This window comes from Pongo abelii, chromosome 1 (genome assembly GCF_028885655.2).
Source record: "Pongo abelii isolate AG06213 chromosome 1, NHGRI_mPonAbe1-v2.0_pri, whole genome shotgun sequence".
Taxonomy (NCBI): domain Eukaryota; kingdom Metazoa; phylum Chordata; class Mammalia; order Primates; family Hominidae; genus Pongo; species Pongo abelii.
Window position 1 is genome coordinate 113776558 of NC_071985.2, and position 23961 is coordinate 113800518.

The 23961-nt window shown below is 39.9% G+C and overlaps 1 protein-coding gene across 5 annotated transcripts in view; it reads left to right on the forward strand.

Moving 5' to 3' along the window:
* Nucleotides 1-23961, forward strand: part of TBX15 (T-box transcription factor 15) — a 121465-nt gene that overhangs the window by 91844 nt on the left and 5660 nt on the right. For 3 of the 5 annotated variants that reach the window (XM_002810358.4, XM_063727953.1, XM_009245677.4), the window contains exons 7-8: nt 4088-4185; nt 17486-19956. In XM_002810358.4, the coding sequence (XP_002810404.4) occupies nt 4088-4185; nt 17486-18270 (883 nt within the window). In that variant the 3' untranslated portion in view covers nt 18271-19956. Of the gene's footprint in view, nt 1-4087; nt 4186-12036; nt 12199-17485; nt 19957-23961 lie in introns of those variants that run through there. The other 2 variants (XM_063727951.1, XM_024233545.3) reach the window with 2 other exon arrangements.

Sequence of the window (23961 nt, forward strand, 5' to 3'; positions counted from 1 at the left end):
TGGTTTGGCTAGTGAGCAGCCTGAAAAGCCTAAAGAGAAGAGGCCTGGAAACCAGAGAGGTGATTACAGCCAAAGCACTGAACAAAGGTGGTTTGGATATGGCCTATGTTGTCATTGGAGCTAACAGGGAAAAAATGAGCAAGAGGGGGACACTTGCCAATTTGACCATCTCTGATTGGAAATCTCAGAGATGACGTCAGGTCTCTGGTGTTCAGCAGACCTGAGAGGCTCACCATGTGGAACACGTTAATGGCATACCATTACCTAAGACTGCTTTTTTCACCCGTTAGACAATGAATTCACTTTTAAAAACTTGGAGATAAAATTTTACAAAACTAGGGTAAAATGACAAATGAGTAAACTGTGTAGCACAGGGTAAATTTTGACTAGACATCCAACTGGCTGAAGATGTTAATAGGTGGTTGGCAAGAACTCTCATAAGAAAAGATGGGAAGTGAAATGACTCGCCCCTGCGAGGGAACTCAGACTCTGCTGAAGCTCGGAAGTTCTATGGCTGGAATGGAAAAAAACAAGGAAAATGCAAACCTCTCTGAGCCTGAAGTTAATAAAGGCACAATCACAATCAGCTATAGAAACAATTCCCAAATCTCTGATACTGGAGGATCTCTTCTGTCTTCAGATACTTTATTTTACACCAAGTTGTGTTCCTAAGTTTTAGGCTTAGAAAACTGAACGCTTGTTAAACTGTAAGAATGACTCAGCAATAAAGCATTCATTCTTCTACTAATTAATTCAATGCATATCATTTGAGATCTTACCCTGTAACCAGCACTGTGCTAGAAAACTGGGCATAGAAGAACATGGGACCTAAGCCCTTCAGATGTGAACATACTAGTGGTGGGGAGAGGTGAATTGTTTAATCTTGCCATGGCACTACAACAAATATTGATATATAGAACTAGTACCTTCTAATAATTAGATCTGTCCAATGAAGTGTAATAGGGTTGAGGACAAATAAAACAGGTAGAATATGGTAAATAAATAGGATTAATTTTTCTAAAAAGCAATACACACTGAATACATAAATAAAATCAATAATATAAATCTATGAGACCAATATTATTCTCTGTAGGATAATATATATTATAGGATCATTTCTATTATAGAATAATTTATATATATGCTATGTAGGATATATTTACAAGACATAGATCCACTGTGGATTAATAAGACATGGTTAGGCATGTATGGTCTTAGCCATTATTTTTTTGGGAGCCATAACCCTTCCCACACAATTCCACTACCAAACTGATCCTTGCTGTGGCAGACCCCTGGATGGATTACATATGTGTCCATAGGTGGCATGTTGTACTTTATGTTCTTTAGCTAAGGAAGGTCTCCCTGCTGAGGATGTGGCAGGTGGACTCCTTGTAGGAAATGCCTGTCACTCTCACTATTTACTTACTGGTAATGGAATCAGAGGGTGAAAGTTATATCAGATCAATCAAAAAGCTGAAAATTTTCCTGGGGATATATATATACCAACAGAGGTGGATAACCATTCAAGATGGTATCATAAAAGGTATAGTAGATGACATCCAAGAATCTTCCTAGATTTAAAATCTGTGATTTTACAACTCGGTTCTTTTAGTTGGATTTTAGATTTGAATTCATGAGTAAATGGTCACTATTCTATATAGAGTTAACTGCTTAAATAAAATAAAACTATTAACACTTTTGTCACTGTCTTCTTGCCTATTATGAAAATGAAACTGCTATGGTTTGAATATGTCCCCCAAAGTTTATGTGTTCCAAACTTAATCTGCAATACAACAGTGTTAAGAGCTGGGACCTTTAAGGGGTGATTAGGCTCTAAAAGCTGTGCCCCATGAATGACTAGTTAACACAGGAGTGTGGTCCTGATGAAAGAATAAGTTTGGTGCCTTTCTCTCTTGCTCTTGCCCTCTCTTGACCTTCCATCTATCACCATGTATGACTCAGCACAAAGGCCCCTACCAAGTGCCAGCACCTTGCTCTTGGACTTCTCAGCCTCCAGAACTGTGAGACAAATAAACTTTATTGTTTATAAATTACCTAGTGTATGGTAGGTTATAGCAGCACAAAATGAACTAGGATAGAAAATGAAGTTCATTTTCTATTTATTCAACAAATAAAATATTGGCAGTGTATCAGTATATTATTGCAATTTCATAGTCTTCCAGCACTTTATTATGAACTGAGAAGGGACTGTTCTTTGTCCTTGAGCTAATATTTTGTCCTCATCATCAGTACATGTTCCTGGGAAGAATGAACTAGGAGGTGGAACAAAAAAGACTCTGCCATTTTCAGTGAGCCTCCTGTGCCATTAAAGGGAATCCTAAGATATTCTGGTGGGTGGCCAACATTCCAAAACAAAGCAGTAAGACCTAAGCCTGGCCTATCTATTTCTTCTATCCATCCAGGCTCAGTGTGGCTTTATCTGCCTATCCTCTTATTATTCTGAACTCCCTAATTGCCTGGGCTCTTTCTCTCCACAAATAGTTTCAGATACTGTATTCAACATTAATGTAGAGTGACTGTGGAGATGTCTCCTATTCCCACTTCTAACAGATTAACAGCTAATAAACACCATGCAACACTCTCTTCTCTGAACCTCTTCTTAAAATACAGAGTTTGGTTTGCCAACACTGGTGTATTTAAAGCCTCCAAGATTCCAGGGAAGACTTTAGAAAGTTAACTGTGCAAGTGAGGCCTGTTCAGAGAGGAAATTTTCCAACACAAAGAGTCAATCAGCGTATCAGCAGCTCATCTGAGAAAAACCCTCAGGGTATCCTATAGTTGTTGATAAGTAAAGGATATTTGTTCTCACCTAAAATAAAATTTCTTTATTCTTGTTGTGTAAGGCTGAAGAGAACTCTGGAAATACATTACCAAGAAAGAAACACAGGCAGCAGAAGTTTCATCTCAAAAGGGGAAGCTAATCCATTTCAGGAAGGGATGCCATACCACCCACCTTCCAGTGACCTTGCAATGAAAAGATTTATGCCATCTGCTCTTTCCTATTCTCCTCCCACCTTTCTCACAGGTCCCACACTTCTCCTCCCTCTATTTAGTTAAGTGCAGTTTTTTTTTTAAAAGAAAGATCAATAATTAGAAGCTGTGTTCAAAGCTTCAAACAAAGCCGCAGCTGATATTTTGTTTTGAGGGTATGGATATCAGCAAGAATATGTCTGAGATAACCTCAATAATCATGTGAAAATGATGTATATCAGCACTTGCATATGTGTTAGAGACATAGTTAATTGAAGGGTAAAAAGACAGTATGCACATAGTCCAATTTATGGAATTTCCAATACAAATGAACCAGGAGCCTTAAAGGAATGTACTTGTAAAATGTTGGATACTTCCTGAACTCTGATGGTTTGTGATGGCCAAAGACCAGACTGATTATTAGGTTACTAAAATGCAGATGAATATTTGGAGAAATGTATTAGTCTTTTTGCCTGAGCCATAATTTCTGAGACCAAGCCCTTTCTTTATCTTCAGGTAGGTGTTTCTTATTGCAGCAGAAACCCAAGTCTATTTCACTGCTTACCTCTCCTTTTATTTCTGTTGCCCTACTCATCTCTGTTGATTTAAGAAGGCTTTAAAACCATAGCAGTTTGACAGTTCCATTCATCCTGTACATACCCAAGGTGAGGAGTTGACACTCGGTCAGGCTGTGTCAGTGCAGTGTGGTAATGATGACGACATTGTTCTGTGCTAGAGAAGCAGTCAATGTTACTTTCTGCACAAGTGTACTCATGATATTAGTGGCCTTGACCTTTAACACTTACCATGCTTTTTTTCCTGCAGACCAAGCCTCCTTTAAAGGAGGGTCAGAATAAAATTCCATCATAGTTGTAGATTTGCTTGCAAATGATCTGAATTGGGTTAATTTGTTATTCCTCCTGCAGTCCAGCATCATTGTACCTTGAGTTTTTTCACCCTAATTTACCCTGATGGTGGTAGCTCTTAGTACCTCTGTTTTTATTACCTGTTTGACAGTCCACCTCTGGATCTCTGAAAAGTCAATGCATTTCTTGAAATTATTTATGACTTCCTTTGCTGGCTTTTCTCTCGTCAGAACTGGACTTGAAGCCATCATGGAGACGTATGCATTCTGGAGACCTCCTGTGCGCACACTCACCTTCGAAGACTTCACCACCATGCAGAAGCAGCAAGGTAAAGCCCTGGAGCAAGGCCTCTGCTTAGTGATAGGGACAGGGACAGAGTGGGAGCTCAACCGAATATAGCACATCTGGCCTCAGGCCAAGATATGGGTTATACCAATTCTCCTGGAATGAAGAGAACTCAGGAGCTCTGTAAATAACCAAAACATCACCACTTGGGTAAACAAGCTGGGTCCAAAGGCAGCATTTTATCTGGCACTCAAATTGCTCTCTCCCTTCCTAAGAGTGCGGTTATGTACTTATAATGTTGATGATATTATTATTAATATTGCTAAGCATTCACATATGCCTTGGTATTTGAAGAGTTTTTTTAATAACTTCATTTATTCCTCATGGTAGTCTTCTCAGTTTTCTTAGAATAAGAAAAGTTTTGTGATGAGCAAAATCTTAGCTCTGGACAATGGGAATAAATTGTATCAGGTCTCAAGGTGAGGAATGGGCTGCTGCAAGCCTATCTGAACCTTGCAACTTGTGTTCTTTCCTTTTTTGCTTATATAAAACAACACCCCTCTCAGTTGGTGGACTAAATAGACTTTCCCCCCTACTGCTTTGAACTTTGTGCTTTTTATCCAATTTATAGTTTTTCTTTCCTCGCAGCTCAGGTTGGGAAACCTGTGGCCAGATGGGTTGTGACTTATTTCGAATTTTTTCAGTCTAGTCTGTAGCTTTCCCAGGCGTAGCACCCATATATTATATTTAACTTTCCCTCTTCAGGGGAGCTTCTAACATTTTGCACACTGAATTAGGTTTGTAACCTAATTCTGTCAGGTATTAAGATGAGTGTAGTGATTAAAAGCATAGACTCTGGAGTTAGACTAGGTCTAGGCTAGGCTCTTATCACTGATCTTTTCTAGCTTTGTGACCTTGGTCAAGTCCCTCAACTTTTCTGACACCCAGTTTTATCGTCTGCATTATATGGAAAAGTAGAATCAAATAGAATTCTTGAATTAAACGAGATAGTGCATTTAAAATCATAGTAAACATTTAATACAACTAGTTATCATTGTCTTCATCATCCTCATTAACTTCACCTTCAAGGCCCTTATGTCCCTGTATGTAGACACTTAAGCAAAGTTGTGTCAGGACCAAGGGATATTGCCTTTCTGATGATTAATTATTTAAAACATGATTAGACTATTCATTTTCACAGGGATCTGGTGAAGTAAGTGATCCAGAATTTCCATCTCTTTTATATATTCCTCCCTACAAAGCTGTGATTAGAAGCAGAGTCAATAGTTATTCAAGGTGTCACCACGGCTTTGAGGCCCTCATGGATGGCCATTAAGAGACAGGGGCTTAAAGGGACTCAGGAAAATCTAGGCCCTCATCTTTGATGGTCATGAATTCTCTAAATTGAGGCAATTTGCTTCTATTCCTGCATGCCAGTTTTCTTACCTACAAAAGAGGGATAATTTTTTGGTGTGAGGGAATTTATATAAACATGCTGTGTAGATAAAAATGTGTCATTGATTTGATTTAGCTCTGTGGTAGCTTCTTTGCTTGTCTGCCCTTGCTTTACTCATTGCCTTTCCAAGCTCTAGCTAAGCAGGAGTTTGTATCATGGAGGCTGGTCGGAGGAGGTTGGCAGGGATATTGCCAGTTCCAGAGGGCAGGCGTTAATGGCAACAATTGTGTTCAATGCTCTATCCCCAAGATCTACTACAGGGCCTGGCACCCAGTACGTACCCAATGAATAGTGAATGGGATCACTTGCTGGCACTGTGGATCAGGTGGGCAGAGCCACTCTCAAACTTCATCTTGGAGCACAACCACCTAATATGTATGTAGACATGGATACGGAGTGATCATTGAGGGTGGCCATTGGGCAGGCACAGACACAGGAAGCTTGCATGGGTTACTTAGATGTGCAGCATAGTAGGTTTCATGGTACTTATACTAAAACTTTACCAGTATGAAGGGTTATTATTGACATTTTGAAAACAATGGTTTCAGATAAACTGAACTTTCAAAACACTTCAGTGACCCTTGCTTATATCGGCAGAGAAGAAAGAACTTGAATTATTGGATACATATGGTGATGGGATGGGGTTAGAGAAAAAGCCAGGACTCTATTAAATAGTTTAATTGGAATATATTTTTGAAATATCCACTGAAGTTGATCCAGATTCTCATTATTAAAAAATATGTGGCTTGGTTTCTTGACGTTAACAAAGGATGTAAAACCAACAACACCCATCCCCTCTTCCCTTAAGAACTAAGAGTTTCAGTGACTCTGGACAGTGTCACTCATAAAATGAAGAGAAGAGACACAGCCATGCATGCTGAACTGCTTTGCATCTTAGAAGGAATAGAGAGGAATGAGCTTCTAGTGGAAACTGCAGTGGTAGGCTATTTTTTACAGCAATTCCCTTTTAATGAGGTGAGTATTGGCAGTGTTTGCACCAAACCTAAGATTGGTGCCAAATATTGACTGACTCCAATTGTCCATATTACCTCATTGTTTCAGCATATGAGTATCTGTCATGTCACATAGCAGTCCTAGACAGTTTTGTGCTGCTACTGGTGAGGGTGGATCTGTCTCTCTGCATAGATGAGGTTAAGAATGCTTTTTTCATCCTGCCTTTGCTGCCATCTTTTATTTCTCTTGTCATTAAGACTCATCTGCTGATAAAACTTTGAAGAAAGCACTTAGGTAAATTCTCCACAGTTTTGCAAAAATTCAAATCTTTTTATTTTTAAAATCACATTGAATGGAGTATTGTAAATAGTTGTTTTAGGGAGAAGAATGCATGAGATTCATTATCTTCTGCCTTTGACACAAAAAAGAAACTGAGGCATGACACAGTCTAATACAGGGGTGTCCAGTGTTTTGGCTTCTTTGCACCACATTGGAAGAAGAAAAATCGTCTTGGGCCACACATGAAATATACTAAAACTAATGATAGCCGAGGAGCTAAAAAAACTACGAAAAATCTCATAATGTTTTAAGAAAGTTTACAAATTTGTGTTGAGCTGCATTCAAAGCTATTCTTGGCTGCATGCAGCCCTTGGGCCATGGGTTGGACAAGTCTGGTCTAGTATCATATGTGCAGTTAAGCGGTGGCAGAGCTAAGTTCAGAGTACCAATGCAGATCTCTTATTTGACAGGACAGTTTCCTTTCCACCAGATTATATTATTTTTCTTATTCTTTCTTACTACAGCTTTAATTTTCAACAAAGATTTTAGTTTGCTCTTCCTATTGATGGTTTTTATTGTTCAACAACTTGAGCATTAACTCTCAATAGGTCAATTTTTTTTTTTTATAAGTCAAGTATATGGTCTTCGGATGTCTTCAGTTAGACTCAAGGATGTTTATGTGTTTGGAGAGTCGAGAGAGGCTGGAGATTCTGGAGATGAAGGTTCTATCTCAGGAATGGCTTTTGCCTAAACACTGCTAGTGACAAGGAGGAAATGAACTAACCAGGCAAGTTATGCTTGGAGAAAGTGACTGAGGCAATATAAACATAGAAGGAAGAGGAAATAAGAGTCCAGGTCAGTTATAGCTAAATGCAATGCAATCCTGTTGTTGTTCTGATGGATATCCTTGAATAAAATCTGTGCCTCAACTTCCTCATGTATATAATGGAGCTATTTGAGTTGCCAAAACCGAGAGCTTTATCAGCAGTGACTTCAAGCTATTTGATAACTATTGTTCTAAAAGGAATCATTCTGGACCAATGACACCAGAACTGCCAACTTTCCATCTGTGGACATGAGAGGACCCACCATTTACAAAAGCTCTCCATTCCCCAAGAGAGTTGGCGGACATCACTACCGAGCTCAGTACCATTGGGTGTTTCAGTGTTTGTCAGGCAGTTAAAGAGTTAGGATTATCGGGGTCTCTGTTGATGATTGAATTTTCATCAGTTTGACTTGTATTAGTTGAGGTTGGTTAGTGAGAGGGATCAGCTACTGATCAAGTCATACAAGTAAGATACTGGGAAAGAAGGACAATTTAGTGGACATGAGCCATTGAACTATGACATCACTGTAATGATCAAAACATAGCTGATTTATACAGATCTCATTTATCACCGAGGTGAGGAATAATGCCCATACATATGGCTTATCACATAGAATTTTTTTTAAAGCACTCCCTTTTTAGCTATAGAAGAGCAATATCCTAATTCTGCACTATAATCATGAAGAGCTCCTGATAGGGGGTAGGGAGCATCTCAATTCAATCCATTAAAACAAACAGTAATTGATTACATATTTTGTTTTGTCCCCGAAGTTCCTTATGCTCAGCATGTCCAAAATTGAGTCATCATCTACCTCACAGCCTGGTGCCTTCTCCACAGGGAAGGAGAACACTTGATATCCCAGAAGTTTCCCTCCCTGCCGTACCCCCATGCCCAACCATTACTAAGTTCTTAAATCTGTCCACATCTCTAACCTTCCTTGTTACCATGCCACTCTGCACTGACGTCACCTCTCACTGCATGACCGTAATGTCTTCCATAGTTTCTACATTTTCTTCCAAGCCATTCCTCATGTAGAAATGAGAATCATTTTTTTCAAAACACACATCTTTGCACCTCAAACTTCTGTCTCCATTCTGCTTAAAGCTGCTCAATGGCCACAGTTTACTTTCACCTATGAAAGACATATTCCTTAACATTTTCGCTAGACCTTGCATGTTCTGGCTTTTGCTGCCTCACCTCTAAAATAGGGATAATAACAATGAGAATTAATGAATGTAAAGTGCTTAGGAAAGAGCCTAGGATTTACTGAGTGTTCAAAAATGTTCTCTATGATCATCCTTATTGTTGCTATTATTACTACTCTAGCTTCAGCCTATATCACCTCCCCTCGTTCTCTCTGTTGTTTCAGCATCACTCATTTTACTTCTCTTTCTCAAACATGGTGTGCTCTTTCCTGCCACGTTGTTCTCTTTCTCTGGAAGGCTCCTTGCTACCCACTTGCCTTCTTAGTGCTATCTGTCTTTGAGATCACAGCTTAAATATGACTTCCTTGGGGAAATTCCCTGCCATCCACAGTAGGCCAAGTCTCCTTAAGGTGAGCTCTTGTTTATTTGTGTCATTCTTTCATTAATGTTTCTTATCCACATTTTTCTTACTATTTTTTTCCTGCATGATTAAATCCCTGGGTCCAAACACTCCCCATTGGTTGAGTGTATATTTAGTACTCAAACAGTGATTGAATAAGTGAATAAACTCTGCTAGGTTGTGTATCATAGGGACTAATGTCAATGTGTTTGGCAAACATTAACCAGAGACAACTTTAGGATAAAATTTGAAGGGTATGATGATTAGAAAAGAAAAAAGAAGAACATAAGTTTTGTAAAGGATAGTGAAGAAAGTACTCAAAATTCTTTTCTTTTCCTTCCTTCCTTCTTTTCTTCCCTCCCTCCCTCTCTTCTTTCTTTCTCTCTCTCTTTCTTTCTTTCTCTCTCTTTCTTTCTTTCTTTCTTTCTTTCTTTCTTTCTTTCTTTCTTTCTTTCTTTCTTTCTTTTTCTTTCTTTCTTTCTTTCTTTCTTTCTTTCTTTCTTTCTTTCTTTCTTTCTTTCTTTCTCTTTCTTCTTTCTCTTTCCTTCCTTCCTTCCTTCCTTCTTTCTTCCTTTCTTTTTGACAGAGTTTTGCCCTGTCACCCAGGCTGGAGTGCAGTGGTACCATCTTGGCTCACTGCAACATCTGCCTCCTGGGTTCAAGCAATTCTCCTGCCTTAGCCTCCTGAGTAGCTGGGACTACAGGTGCACACCACCATGCCTGGCTAATTTTTGTATTTTTTGTAGAGACGTGGTTTCACCATGCTGGCCATGCTGAAACTGGTCTCAAACTCCTGACCTGAAGTGATTTGCCCACTTTGGCCTCCCAAAGTGCTGGGATTACAGGCATGAGTCACCACACCTGGCCCCCAAAATTCTTAAGTGAAAATAACAAGATAGTAAGTTGCGAACAATTATTTATGGTCTCAGGAATCCATATGTCAGTGCGTATAATATGAGGAGTGAATAAAATGACCTTAAAGCTTTAACATTAAGAAGTAAGAGTCACTTGTTCACTCATGCAGTCAATTAACATTAGCGTTTCTCATGCTGTCGTGGGTAATGTTAAGTCTTCTTGGGACAGAAATAATGACAAGAATAGTAAATTAAAGTGATGTACTTTGAAAGAAATAAACCCAGTAGGAGAAAAAACATGAGTATTACTGTTAGGGAAGACTACAAACTTCACTTAATTCTGGGCATCCTAATGTTATTCCCACAAGATCACACCATTGTTTTTCCTGCTTTTATTTATATATTCTTCCTTTTATGTCTTATCTAACTGCATTTCACAAACCTATCAGAGAATGGCCACTTTGATGTCTTTAGACACTCCTCTTTTATCTTCTTACCATTTGTGGTGTTATAATTGGTTTTTGAAATTACCTTTTTGTTTAGATTTGTGCATTTCTTTCTACTGAACTTTTAGAAAACTTAAAAAAAACAGCAGCTGTTGTTTTTCTATTCTGTACATTATCCTTCTTATTTGCCATGGACACTAATATGAAAAAATCATCTTGAAAAGTTGCCAGCATTTTTACTTCATTGTTTAGCCTGTTCTTATTGATCAGAACGAGGCCAGCAACCATTTAAGAGATTATGTATTTTTCTAAAGTAAAGTCACTAACTTATTAGATATTTTTTTACAGAGCTACATGTCTATTTACGTAGCTGAAATCCCTTGTTCCTACTCATAGGTAATTTATCATGTCTTAGGAAGGAATCATCCATAGCCTCCATTTGACAAAGTGGTTCATAGTCTAGTCCTACCATTCTCATTTTTATTTCTCTGTCTTCCAGCTTTATGTTAATATTCCTACCCCTTCAGATTCATAGTAGAATTACCTATAGAATTAGGGAAGTATATCAATTAGGATTCTTACTGTTGTAAATAAAATAAAACCCAAATGGCAAAGCAAAAAAGAAACTCATTGGGTCATGAAACTGAAATGACTCAAATAGCCAGTTTTAGGCAAAGCTTAATATAGGCACCCATAAAAGATCATCAACTCCATTTCTCAACTTTGCTCTCTATCATCCTGACTTTATTCTCAGTTTCCCCATGGTATAAACATGCTTACCATAACCCCTGGCCCTACATATTTTGAGGTTTAAATCTGATGGGAAAAGGCATGTACCTTTCTCCTAAGATTTCTACCAAAATCTCATTGAGTCTAATTGTCTTTAATCGAGTCATCTCAATTTTAATTACTGTGGTAGGGGGGAATATGATGCTTTGATTGTCCAGGCCTGAGTCACATGCCTTCCCTGAAGGTAGGGCTGAAGCATTGAGAGTGGGAGAAAGTGTGTAATAGTGGGAAAACTAGATACTGTTGCCAGAAAGAAGCAGATGAATTCTAAATGAAGGTAACAGATGCATGCTGCAGCAAGGAAGGCAGTAAAACAAGTAGGGGAGAAAACAATTAAGTTAATGGAAAGTGAAGAAATGCTGCAGTCCACCTAAGGAATATGGTAGGTATAAAATAGGACCATTTAAGAAGCAGAGACACTCAGAGCACAGAGTACCAATGTGCAAAACGAGAATTGGATGAATATATTCAAAGCAATTTTAAAGAGAAGGAGTTTAGGTCTGTGCATACCTTTAACTTTTATGGAGAATGATTCGCTAGGAGTCTTTCTAAGATTGAAACCACGCAATTCCTATTAGCACTCTAATGTTCATGTTTGCATTATGAGGATGGTACTCATCTCAACTAAGTAATTCTTTTGTTGAGATGAACAGTGCTGTGCTCATTAAACTTTACGATCTCTGGGTTTATTCTCTGGGATCAGTCTATAGGGTGCTGCTATTTTACCTCTTACCTGTCTGAAAGCCTCAAAGAAGACTTCTCAAGGATACACAGTGAATCAGCACTCCTCAGAGACAGATGCCATTGAATTATACGAGAGAAGAGTCTGGCTCATGGAACGAAGTAATTACATGGAAATTTATTCTTTACTAGCCTAGATGGGGTTTTGCCTTACTGTTTTTCAATTTTGGGGGAGGAGGAAGAAAAGCACAGCAAAATAAATCGAAAAAGAAACTGTATGTGAAAGCCCTCATATTACAATCTGGAAATGATCAATTTAGAGATGCAAAAGTCAGCAGGTTTAGTATTCAGGATTTTCATGGTCACATTTAACTTGCCTTTATGGTAAAAACACGTATATTCTAGGTTATTGTCCTCGTACGGAATTACTGCTAAACGTATCCTTTTTGGTTATTTTGGCCATTAGCCTTGGATATTGGAGCAAGTTAATGTCATATATGAATTTTCATGTGTGCCACCTCATATTGGCCCATGGGTAAAATAGGATGAAGGGAGCTGGGGCTGTAGGAGATTGATCCTACAGATCCTACAGGACCTACAGATCCTACAGATGCTACAGAACTCCTGAAAGTTTTAAGCTACTTAGGGCATTATATTTTAATCACTTCTCAGAAGTGAATTAAGACCTCTAAGGACAGTGGGAAAAACACCAGTCTAGCTATTTGTGTTCTGTCAATCCCACTTTGTTTCATTTGAGGAAAGATGGAGACACGGGCAGCCATTCTTGTCCTGAACTGGAAGTGAGGGAGGAGGGACAGATAATTCAGAGAGGAACCAGAGTTAGGTTAGCCTTTGGGAGTAAGGCACAGGTAGGGCCTTAGCTGCTACTTGGCCTAGTGCTCCATCATTCACAGTGATGGAAGTTCTTCTAGCATGTAACAACAAACATGTAGCTCTTGTGACATAATGCTCATCAGGGTGGGGAGAGGCCAAGATGCTTAGCTCCACAGACAGAGCCATTCTCATTAGAACCCAAGTTCCTTTCTCCTTCCTTCACTCTTCTCTCATAGAAGAGAATAGTTAATGCTTATGTGCTGGGCTAGGTGCAGTGGCTCACGCCTGTAATCCCAACAATTTGAGGCTGAGACAGGAGGATTTCTTGAGCCCAGGAGTTTAAGACCAGCCTGAGCAACATAGTGAGACCCCATCTCTACTAAAAATTATTTTTTTAAAAAAATTAATGCCTATGTGCCAAATACAGTTATGAGCACTTTGTAATATATACTATTATATATTATCTATTTCTCAAAACATCTCTACAAAATAGATATTGGCAATTCCTTAAAATGTAAAAGGCTTGGAGTTGCTAACTTGCTAAGGTTCTGTCCTTAATCAGTAAGACAGCTGGGATTGGAACTGGGTTTGTTTGACCCTATAGAACACACTCATCCATTAAATAAAATTTCTGTCAAGATGCTCAGAGCACTCGGGACCTGGCAGGTACAGAGGGGAGGAGAGCACAGGGAAGAGAGGCATGCTTTGCTTTGAGAGGCAGCTCTGACCCTCCTGTATCAGTATGGCCTGGCCTGGACTGGCCTCCCACCCTGCTCTAGCTTTTCTGTGATGAGAATCTCTAGTCAGCCAAGTGTTGAAAATGAACAAGGAGGATGGGCTCCCTCTTTGTGCTCATTTTGCACTTGGCTGGAAATTCCAATCTTTTTTAACAGTTGACAAGCTGTTAGATCATAGGAGGAGAAAGACTTGTCAGTATCTTGGTTTGCTTCTCTGCAAAATGAATACCATAGTCTTCTCTTTCTATGGGAACTTTGAAAAATAGCTGTTATCTGTATGGAGTACTTTATGTGCATAACAGCATTTCTTCAAAGTGCATGGAAGCAAGGTGACCTTGTCTTGGACAGCCTTGCCCCTACCTCCTTCAAACAGTAGTTTATATGGAGGCTTCTCCCACTCAAGCTCAGCAGGCCACCAAGTCTCATTTCCAGTGAATGTCATTTAAAAGCCCAAGCAAGCTGACTACAAACTTTTTAACATGTGCCTCTCATCTGGTCAGCAGAAATCCCTGTAACCTGTTAGTAGTTCCACCCCCAACCTTTTTTTTTTTTTTTTTTTTTCTTTTTGTAGTGAAACCAATTGAGGCCTTAAATCAGTACCATTCGCTCCATCTTGGGCCATCAGAGAAAACCATTTAGAGTTGTAGGAAGTCGTCTGCTCCATCTTGCACTTCCTGCTGCAGGGCTAGGACCAGTGCCTGATAGAACATACCTATAACAGGACAGTATGGCATGCTGAACAGGTGGTCTCCTCAGGGACCACATAAACACCAGATCAGGGAGAGCAAGGATGAACTTTCAAAGAGAAGTGACCAGATACCTATCCCATAAAACACAAATCTCTTTACAGCTGGAGTCAGGTTTCTCCATTTGTGCCATGGCATTTATTTCAGAGAAGCTCATTGCATTTAGAGTGGAAAATAAGGAAAATGTGTAGGATGTCTCAAAGAGGAACCACACACTTGAAATGAATCCTTGAGATTTCTGCAAGGCACTGAAGGCCTGGCCATTCAGCTGTATAGGAACAAGACAGATGAGATGTTCTTCCTCCTCCTTCTAGAATCTTCTCCTGCCAGAGATCCTTCATTATATTAAAATAATTCCATGGAAAGTACTTGTTGTTGGCGATTCACACTTTATATTATTTGAAACCTCAGTTACAGATATGCTGAGAAGGACAGAAACTGAGGCCCACTGGTTCAAGCCCCTGATTTCACAGCTAATGAGAATGAAGAGGTGGCCTGCATTGCTAGTGGTCATGAGCCGGACACAGGTTAATAGGCCTAGAATCAGGCTCAGGGCTCTTTCCAACATGGCCAGCTGCTGTGTTCATTCTCCTAGCGGTATTTACAATGTTGGCCTTGTCTCAAATTGTGGAATAAAAATCATTTTACTTTTCTTAAAGGATTTTAAGTTGAGTATTAGAAAGGAGGAAGGAGAAGTTTCTGAAATGTCTCTAAAATCAGCAGCTATTTATATTTAAATACAATTCTTCCTTGAAAGTTCATTGGGGGAAATTCTTTTGAAATTCTTTTGTTATTAGTTAGGCTTTGTCAAAATTTACCTCTGAAGAAACTATTATAATAGCAAGAGCCAAATTTGTACTTCTATAGCCAGCACTACTAACTACTACCTATGTCCATGGATGTAAGATGAACGCTTTTTTTTCCTGCTAAAAATTAACTTTGGGTTCCTCTTTGAGGGCATCTGTCTCTTAATTGACACATTTGGGACCCCTGTGTCCTTAGCACACTGTGGATGGTTTCTTTGTATTCCAATGTCTCTGGAATCCTACTTTTTTTTTTGGGAGAGTTTTGCTCTTGTTGCCCAGGCCAGAGTGCAATGGTGCTATCTTGGCTCACTGCAACCTCCGCCTCCTGGACTCAAGAGATTCTCCTGCCTCGGCCTCCCAAGTAGCTTGTATTACAGGCGCCCACCACCACACCCGGCTAATTTTTGTATTTTTAGTAGAGATGGGGTTTCACCATGTAGGCCAAGCTTGTTTTGAACTCCTGACCTCAAGTGATCCACCTGCCTCAGCCTCCCAAAGTGCTAAGATTACAGGCATGAGCCAGCGTGCCCAACCCCTGCTAGTTTTTATAACATTTTCTTCACTGAGAAAAACCTTATTCCTGCTCTTTTATACCTAAAATGCCCTTTACCCTTTTATAATGCTCAGCTTCTAAGAGTCCCAACATGAGTGGGTAGGTGATCTAAAGGATATTACATTCCTTGGGGGAATCACAGCTCTTGACAATGCTGGGAAACTCCTAACCTTGCTGTGAAAGAGGAAGTTACATCATGGAAGATTCCCTATGGAAGACAAAGCAGCTGCTCTTTCCAGAATTCAGATAAAGGGCCCTGCAGCCCTAGCACTCACCCATGTCTTTAACTTCCATTGGATGAGACAGGAGGCGGATGCTGCATTGCTGCTTCCTGACTTTGGGAAAGAGGAGGCTTGTAAAGGTCATTTTTGGCCTTCTTAAACTATCTGAGAACACACTGAAGCAGGTTGGATTGAACTGGTCCTCAGTCTGTTGGTGCATCATCCACCTGTCTAGCTCTAACGTTCACACATCATAAGATCAACTCGTTCAAATACAGATTCAGGGACTTTTGGAAATGAAAGGAATCTGGAGTTCCTCTAACCCAAAGTGTGGTCTCTGGACCATCACCTGAGAACTTGTTGGAAATGCAAAGTCTTAGGCCCCACTCCAGACCTACAGAATCAGAGACTCTAGGGATGGAGTCAGCAATCTACGCTTTAACAAGCCATCTAGCTGATTCTCATACACACTCAAGTTTAGGAAGGACTATTCTGAGTACTTAGAAATGAGGAATTTGGGTTGTATGGTTCTTAAGCCACACTACACATCTGGGGGAGCTTTTAAAACACTACTGATGTGGAGGTTCCATGCCCAAAAACTCTCTTTTAGTTCATCCGAGGTAGGATCCTGGAACATCAGCATTTTTAAAAGCTGCCAGGTCCTCTATGCCTGAGAACCACTGATCTAAGTTAATTCCTCATCTCTAGATGAAGAAACTGTAACCTGCAGAGGGTAAGTGATGTGCCTAAGGTTACCTGGGCAGTTAGTGTGGCAGAGTTGTGAGCAGACCCAGATCTCCTGACTCTCAGGTCAGTTTAAGGTCTTTCTGGCTTCTTGTTCTGATAAATATTAAAACTCCAAAGACTCCATTTACAGTCTTTATTCCAGTCTCTGAGAATGGGCACGATCCTATAAAAGGAGATCAGCAGAGCCTCTGGTTCATAATGATTTTGTTTTGGGTTAGCCCTGCTTTATTCTAATCTAGCTCTTATAATTGTGTTCCCAATGTCTTTCATGTGATGCAACTTCAATCTCATACCCCAAGCTCCACTGCTCTGCACCCACAGGCCTCAATTTTGACTTGGCACTCTCTTCCATTACCCCATTTCCTCTGAGATTAGGGTCCCGCTTTGGTGTCCTGCATGTTTGGCTGGAAGACTAAAAATAGCAAAGTAGGCAACAGCCTTTGAATAAAATACATATTTAATGCATTTCCATTAAGAATGGGAAAAGCTGAGCTAGTGGATTTTAATGCTGACATAAGAGGTCTTATTAGAAAGTGAATTTGATGGTGAGAAATGGCAACGTGAATCTTGGAAGGTTTATTGTTATTTTTATACAAAGGACTTACTAAGGCTCATACAGAGAAAACAAAAGAATTTAGTGTTGTTTTTGATCATTCTTGAGTGTGTGTGTGTGTGACTGTATGACTGTGTATGTGTCCGCAGGTGGAATCACTTAGCATAGGTCTGCTGAGTTAAGAGGAAAAATGGTTCTGTAAAAATCAGCCCTATCTTGGACATTTGAAGGCACCTCCTGTATGGCTTGCATGTGACTTAGGCAGACTCATCTTAAAAGACTCTGTCTCAATAGTATTCACGTTTTATTTTTCAGGAGGCAGCACAGGCACTTCCCCAACCACCTCCAGCACTGGGACACCATCCCCTTCGGCTTCTTCTCATCTTTTATCTCCATCCTGTTCTCCTCCAACTTTTCATCTGGCCCCCAACACTTTCAATGTGGGCTGCCGAGAAAGCCAGCTGTGTAATCTAAACCTCTCTGATTATCCACCATGTGCCCGAAGCAACATGGCTGCCTTGCAGAGCTACCCAGGGCTGAGTGACAGTGGCTACAACAGGCTTCAGAGTGGCACCACTTCAGCCACTCAGCCCTCTGAAACCTTCATGCCTCAGAGGACTCCATCTCTGATATCAGGAATACCAACTCCTCCATCGTTGCCTAGCAACAGCAAGATGGAAGCCTACGGTGGCCAGCTGGGGTCCTTTCCCACTTCCCAGTTTCAGTATGTCATGCAGGCAGGCAATGCTGCCTCCAGCTCCTCATCACCACACATGTTCGGGGGCAGCCACATGCAGCAGAGCTCCTACAATGCCTTCTCCCTTCACAACCCTTATAACCTGTATGGATACAATTTCCCCACTTCCCCTAGGCTAGCTGCAAGCCCAGAAAAACTGAGCGCCTCTCAAAGCACTTTACTCTGTTCTTCTCCTTCCAACGGGGCCTTTGGAGAGAGGCAGTACCTGCCGTCAGGGATGGAGCACAGCATGCACATGATTAGCCCTTCACCCAATAACCAACAGGCAACCAACACTTGTGATGGCCGGCAGTATGGGGCAGTTCCAGGCTCCTCCTCCCAGATGTCCGTGCACATGGTTTAAAGGACAGTCCAAACACCACGGAGCATTTGGCAATCAAGGCCCCAGAGTCTCCGTGGTCGGATCCTCCTCTTTGGGAGTCCAGTGTCTTTGGAAAACAGGAACCGTGTTTTTTGTTTTTTTTTTTTTTCTGGAGGAAAACATATACCCAAGAACAAGAGATACCTTTAAGCCAGTGAAGGATACTTGCAATAGAATCATCCACAACTCAGTGGCCATTCTTCTGCCTTCCCAGACCTTAGTTTTATAAAGCATTGTCTGTTCCAGAGTGGCCTTTGAAGAGACTGAATAATCACTTCGTCATAATGTTAAGGGAGATGCTAGTGTGTGGCAGCCATGAAAAGTTACACATACACACCCACTTACAGACAGACCTACCTATACATACATGCACACACACATATATATTCATACACAATTCATACACATGCAATCATACATGCACACTGACTCTGAACTGGGTGAACTCTGCTGTGGGAGGCCCAGAATGGGTGCTTTCACCAAGAATTTGTCTATGTACAACTCTAGATGGAGTGGGCCAGCAGTAGCTGCCAGTCTTTCTCCCCTGCAGCTTCCTCTGCTTCTGGAATGAACCATGTGTCCTGGAGACCCTCCCCATGGATGAGAGTGGAAAGACATCAGTACAACTGGACTTGGCTTCCGGAAAAAGATTGCTTTTGAACTTTGGCTGTCTTCACTTGTATGCTATCATTGATATTCCCAGTGGTGCCCGTGGAAAGAGGGAGAAAGAGCAGCTAAACAGGAGAAAGACAAATGAAAGAATAGAGAACAGGAGCAAGGTGGAGAGCAAGACTGACAGAGAAAGTGTGAGCAATGATGAGAATTTTAATTCATCAAGGAGATGTGTTTTTGGTTTGTCCCCCCAAACCCCATCCGCCCCACTACAGGTCATAGAAAGAATCATGGCATTACTGAGGAGTAAACCTCTCTGGCACACTGAACATGGTCAGGGCATTGGTCAGAGGGACAGAGCAAGGAATGAATCCTGAGCCCACAGCTTTGACCACTGTGATCCAGAAGAGAGGTGCACTACGTGGGAAGTGCTGATTCCACAGCATGCAGCCTGGTAGGGGAAGGAAAATAAAAGGGTGTGAAGAAGGAATAGTTTTATAATCTCGGAAGATGATACCAAGAGCAGAGGCAACAAATAGAGGCCTGGCCTCCAGGTGCCGGATCCAGACACCTGACCTAGAATGCCTGCCCGCTACCCCTGTGGCAGGAAATATCCCCTCATGTCCCAGGGAATTGCAGATGGGCCTTCTATACCCTTCTACCTGCCCTTAGATCTCCATTTTTATCAAATAGTACATTGCATTTTGAAGGTTTGGGTTTTGTCCTTCATCTTTCCCTTTCCCTTCAAATCTTTTAATGGTAAGAAAGCAAGTGAAGCTTGGTGCAAGTTAAAATTTTTAAATGGTGTGGAAATGCAAATAATACCAAGTAAAATAATACAGATATTATTAAAGTTTCTGGTTTTGAGGTGTTGTAGATAAATGTATTTATGTGCCTAGTGGGGAATCCAATATTATGAATATGAAAAAGGGGGCAATAAAAGGGTATGTAAAATATGTATGAAGAAAAGGTGTATAAAAATTTGCCCTTATGCACGGAACTCTGTTTCTAAGTGCCAAGCACAGAAAGCCGCTAAATAAAATCTTTGCAATTGTTTTCTGCATGTTTGTTCATACAGAAAAATCAAATAACAGCCTTGTGCATTTTCATCGTGCGTTACAGTGAGTATAGAAGTTATATATATATTACTCTATGTGATTTTTATATAGACCCCATGAAGTGAATATTAGCATCCTTTTATAAGTAGTAACTGCATTCCAGAGAGATTGAATGAAATTTGTAGCATTATCCAGCCTGTCACAGAGGGAACGAGGACTTGAAACCAGATCTTCTGACTCTAATGGGATTTTTGCCTTCATATTAGCTGCAGAAACCTGGGTGAGGCTAATAGTAATTGTCATTGTTACTGTATGCCACCTGATACTATACCATGTGTTTTACATGATTATCTTATCCTCCCACAATTCTGTGAGATAGGTAATATCTGAATCATCATTTTATAGATCCAGTAACAAGACATAAAATGTTAAATATTTGACCAAGTGGGGAGCTGGCAATCTGACCTTAGGGTCTGTGCAATTAGCACTGTCATTCAGCAGTACCACGAGGCACTTGGACAATCAGGAAAGAAGACATATCTTAAGGGATTGAGGTGAGAGTGCCTCTGAGGCTGGATTTTTCTTGGTATATTGAAAAATAAGTATACACTCTCCTCCTTGAATGCATCACTGCAGCATGGGGAGGGTGGTTTTGAGTTGTCATGCACCAACTGACAACTTATAACAGACTAATAAAGAGGCTAGGACTATGCCATTTACAAGAACTTTCATATATTATCTCACTGGAGCCTCACAATAACCATGAAAGGTGGACAGGCCAGGAAGTATTGTTTTGCAAATGAAGAAGTAAAAGATAAACTTTGTGACCTGCCCATCTTAAGTGGCTGGGAAGCAGCAGAGCCAGGACTTGAAACCTCTTGCTCTTGCCCTTACTCCAGACTGTTTCCTGGTGGACAGTTACACTGGTTGCTCACTGACCCATTTCATTGGGGTTTGATTTGGTGGGCTCAGGTTGCCAACCACCACAGCCATTCACTGGAAATGGAGGTTGGTTTGGATGAGCAAAAACCTTATTCATTGCTCTGGTTTTATAAATAGCTGCAGAGGGTGGCAGGCTAGTTAATTCCGTTAGCCATCAGATCATTGCCAAAATAGCTGGTCAATGACTGACCGAGTACCTCCACGGATTGTAGGCTCTCTGGGAATGACATGCCTCAAAACTTAGAAAACCACTCCTATTTGGAAACCTTGCATCACCCCTTGGTTTCATAATGGTATAACAAAAACAACTACATGTGAAGCTTATGGTTATTATTATTATTTTTTAATTTAGCAGCATACCAAACATTGTTCACTGATCTAACACCCTTTGAGGTTTGGGGTAATAGATAATCATAGTATGCTAATCAGAAAATTTGACATAGAAATCTCCATATTTTCACCCAATATTAAGAATAATAATTTCAATAATCATTTAGAATATTAAGTACAGAACATTTTTGTAATTTGGGTTAATTAGAACAATCCAAGTTAGTTACATCTGAATTATGGCATATGTTTCCATGTGTACCTGAAGAAGTAATAAAAATGTTTTTTAAAAGACAAACTGGATAAAGAATTGTGAAGAATATGCTCTACGCAATTCTCTTTCATGAAATAGTGAGAATTTATTGTAATTGGCATAATGATTACACGAAGGGGTGTTTACTAGAAGGATTATTCTTCTATAGTCTAAGGTGCTCCACAATTGCTCATTTTTCTGGGGGAAAGGCTACCTTATTCATCTTTGCATGCTCAACAGCTAGGACAGTTCCTGATCTATTATAGAATCTCAGTACATACTTATTGTTTAATTTGTTGACCAAAGCCTTTTTTTAAGAATGATAAGAAAGGTTGCATGGCTAAATAATATTATTTACTCCAAGTTAAAGCTACCTAAATTAACAAAGGTTTATTGTTCTTCATATAGTATTCTGTAATAGATTACTGTAAATTTAAATAGTAGCTAGCAAGCATCCGTTATACCTAAGGAAGAGTAAAAATCACACCATGGTTTCTTATATCATTCACAAGGAAGTGCATGATATAAAAGGCTCTGGAAATTCAAAGAAGATTTTTAGGGTAAGGAGAGGTTAATTGTTTTCATTGGTGAGGCAGAACTTCTACTGAGCTTTTAAGGATGCTCAGAATTTTTATAGAAATAAGAAATGGTGGGTTAAGAACAAAATAAGATTTTAAAAGAAACTACAATGAATAAACATTGGAGGAAAAATAATAGCATTTCAATTCAGGGAGCAATTTAATAAAGATAGAGATATTCAGAACTTTCTTACAGCCTATAGATTAATATCTTTTTCTATGGAATATTTTTTCATTAGTGGGAGTTTTGAGAGCTGAGATCCAAGAGCAGAGCTGTCTGGTTGACGCGATTCACTGCTAGTACTTTGAGGATTTCAGAGAAGCTCTGTTGTACCAGTTTGCATTCAGTAAGCTAAAGGAGAGTTGTTTTCCTAAGGAAACCCAGCCACAAAGATGCATTTCACAAAAGCTTTTTTGCTTATGATCATCAACTGGAGATTTGTCCCCCATACTTATGTCAAGTTTCATCAGGTTCAATTCAATACATATTATATAATGCTCTTTGTTAAGCACTGCTCTGGGCACTGAGAATGCAGCAATGAGCAACCAGACATGTTCTTGCCTTTAGGAGCTCATGGTCTAGTGGGAGACTGACATTGAATACACTAGCAAGTAAATGAATAATTTCAGATTGCAATGATGACTTTGAGGAAATTAAAAATAATAGAATGATAAGAGAATGACTGGGCAATGAGAATGAAGACTTATTTAGATATGATTTTCTAAGAGGGCTGCTCTCAGAGGGTGATGTTTGCGCTAGTACAAATATAGCCATTTTCTTAGAATTGGCTTACTCTAACTCATGCTGAGGGCAGCCATGTGTCACTGGAAGATGTGTTCAGCTGTTATTGTATCAGCGTAGGCCAGGCATTTTTGTCTTTACAATAGCTTTGTATAGCATTGATACTAATTTTTTGAAGTCTTCTTGGGACTGGAGTAATTTAGAGACTCTTCAAAATATGAATCTATCTTCTACACAGCCCGAGTAAAATCATATTTTCATGTCATTCTTAGAGGATGAGAGGCACCTTTCTATCTAACTTTGTAAAAGATTAAAACTAATGATCAGCCAACCAATTGATATCAATCAGATTAATGATGAACAATAATTAATAAGAAAAAATATTAAATATGGCTTGGTAGTCTATAATGATCTGAGAATCTGAGACATTCTGTTCTAGAAGGGGATTTTACCCTGGTTGAGGAGTCAAGCTACATGCATACAAAACAATAAAAGTATTAAATTGGTGGTAAAGACCATATATGCTGCAAAATTTCAGAAGAAAACTAATTTTTATTGAGTGTTTATTACATCTTTCACATTATGCAAGGTAATATCCTGTAATCCTTGCAGCCACTCTATAGGATTTATATTTCAATCCCTATTTTATAGATAGAGAAACCGAAACTTACAGAGGTTAGTAATGTGCACAAAATCACAGAGCTTGCAAGTAACAAAGGCAGGGCTCCAACCCAGGCCTTTCCACTACTATATTTTTCCAAAAGTGAGATTTATAGGGACTATAATAAAAAGTGGTGGGCCCATGGAGAAAGTTGAACTTGAATCGTACTTCGAAGAATTCATGGAAACTGCCTAAACTGAGGAGGAGGAAGGTGTCCCGGTGCGAGGGTGGGCCAGCACAGTAAAGACACATGTTCTCTGTGTGGTATAATGAGCTATGGTAGTGGGATTGAAGCAGAGGATATTCATTTTCTTGAGTCAAATCTCATAAAGTTCTCCCTGCTGTTCCTGGCACCATGACCTCTGGGTTCCCTTTCCCTATGTGAGGTGTCCTTGCTCTGTAACTTGGGCAATTCAGGATTTCCTCCAGTGTCTCAATGGGAACCTTCAACCTGGAAAGCATCAGTAAGGCCTGGGAGGTGATGAAGAAATCAAGCTGCA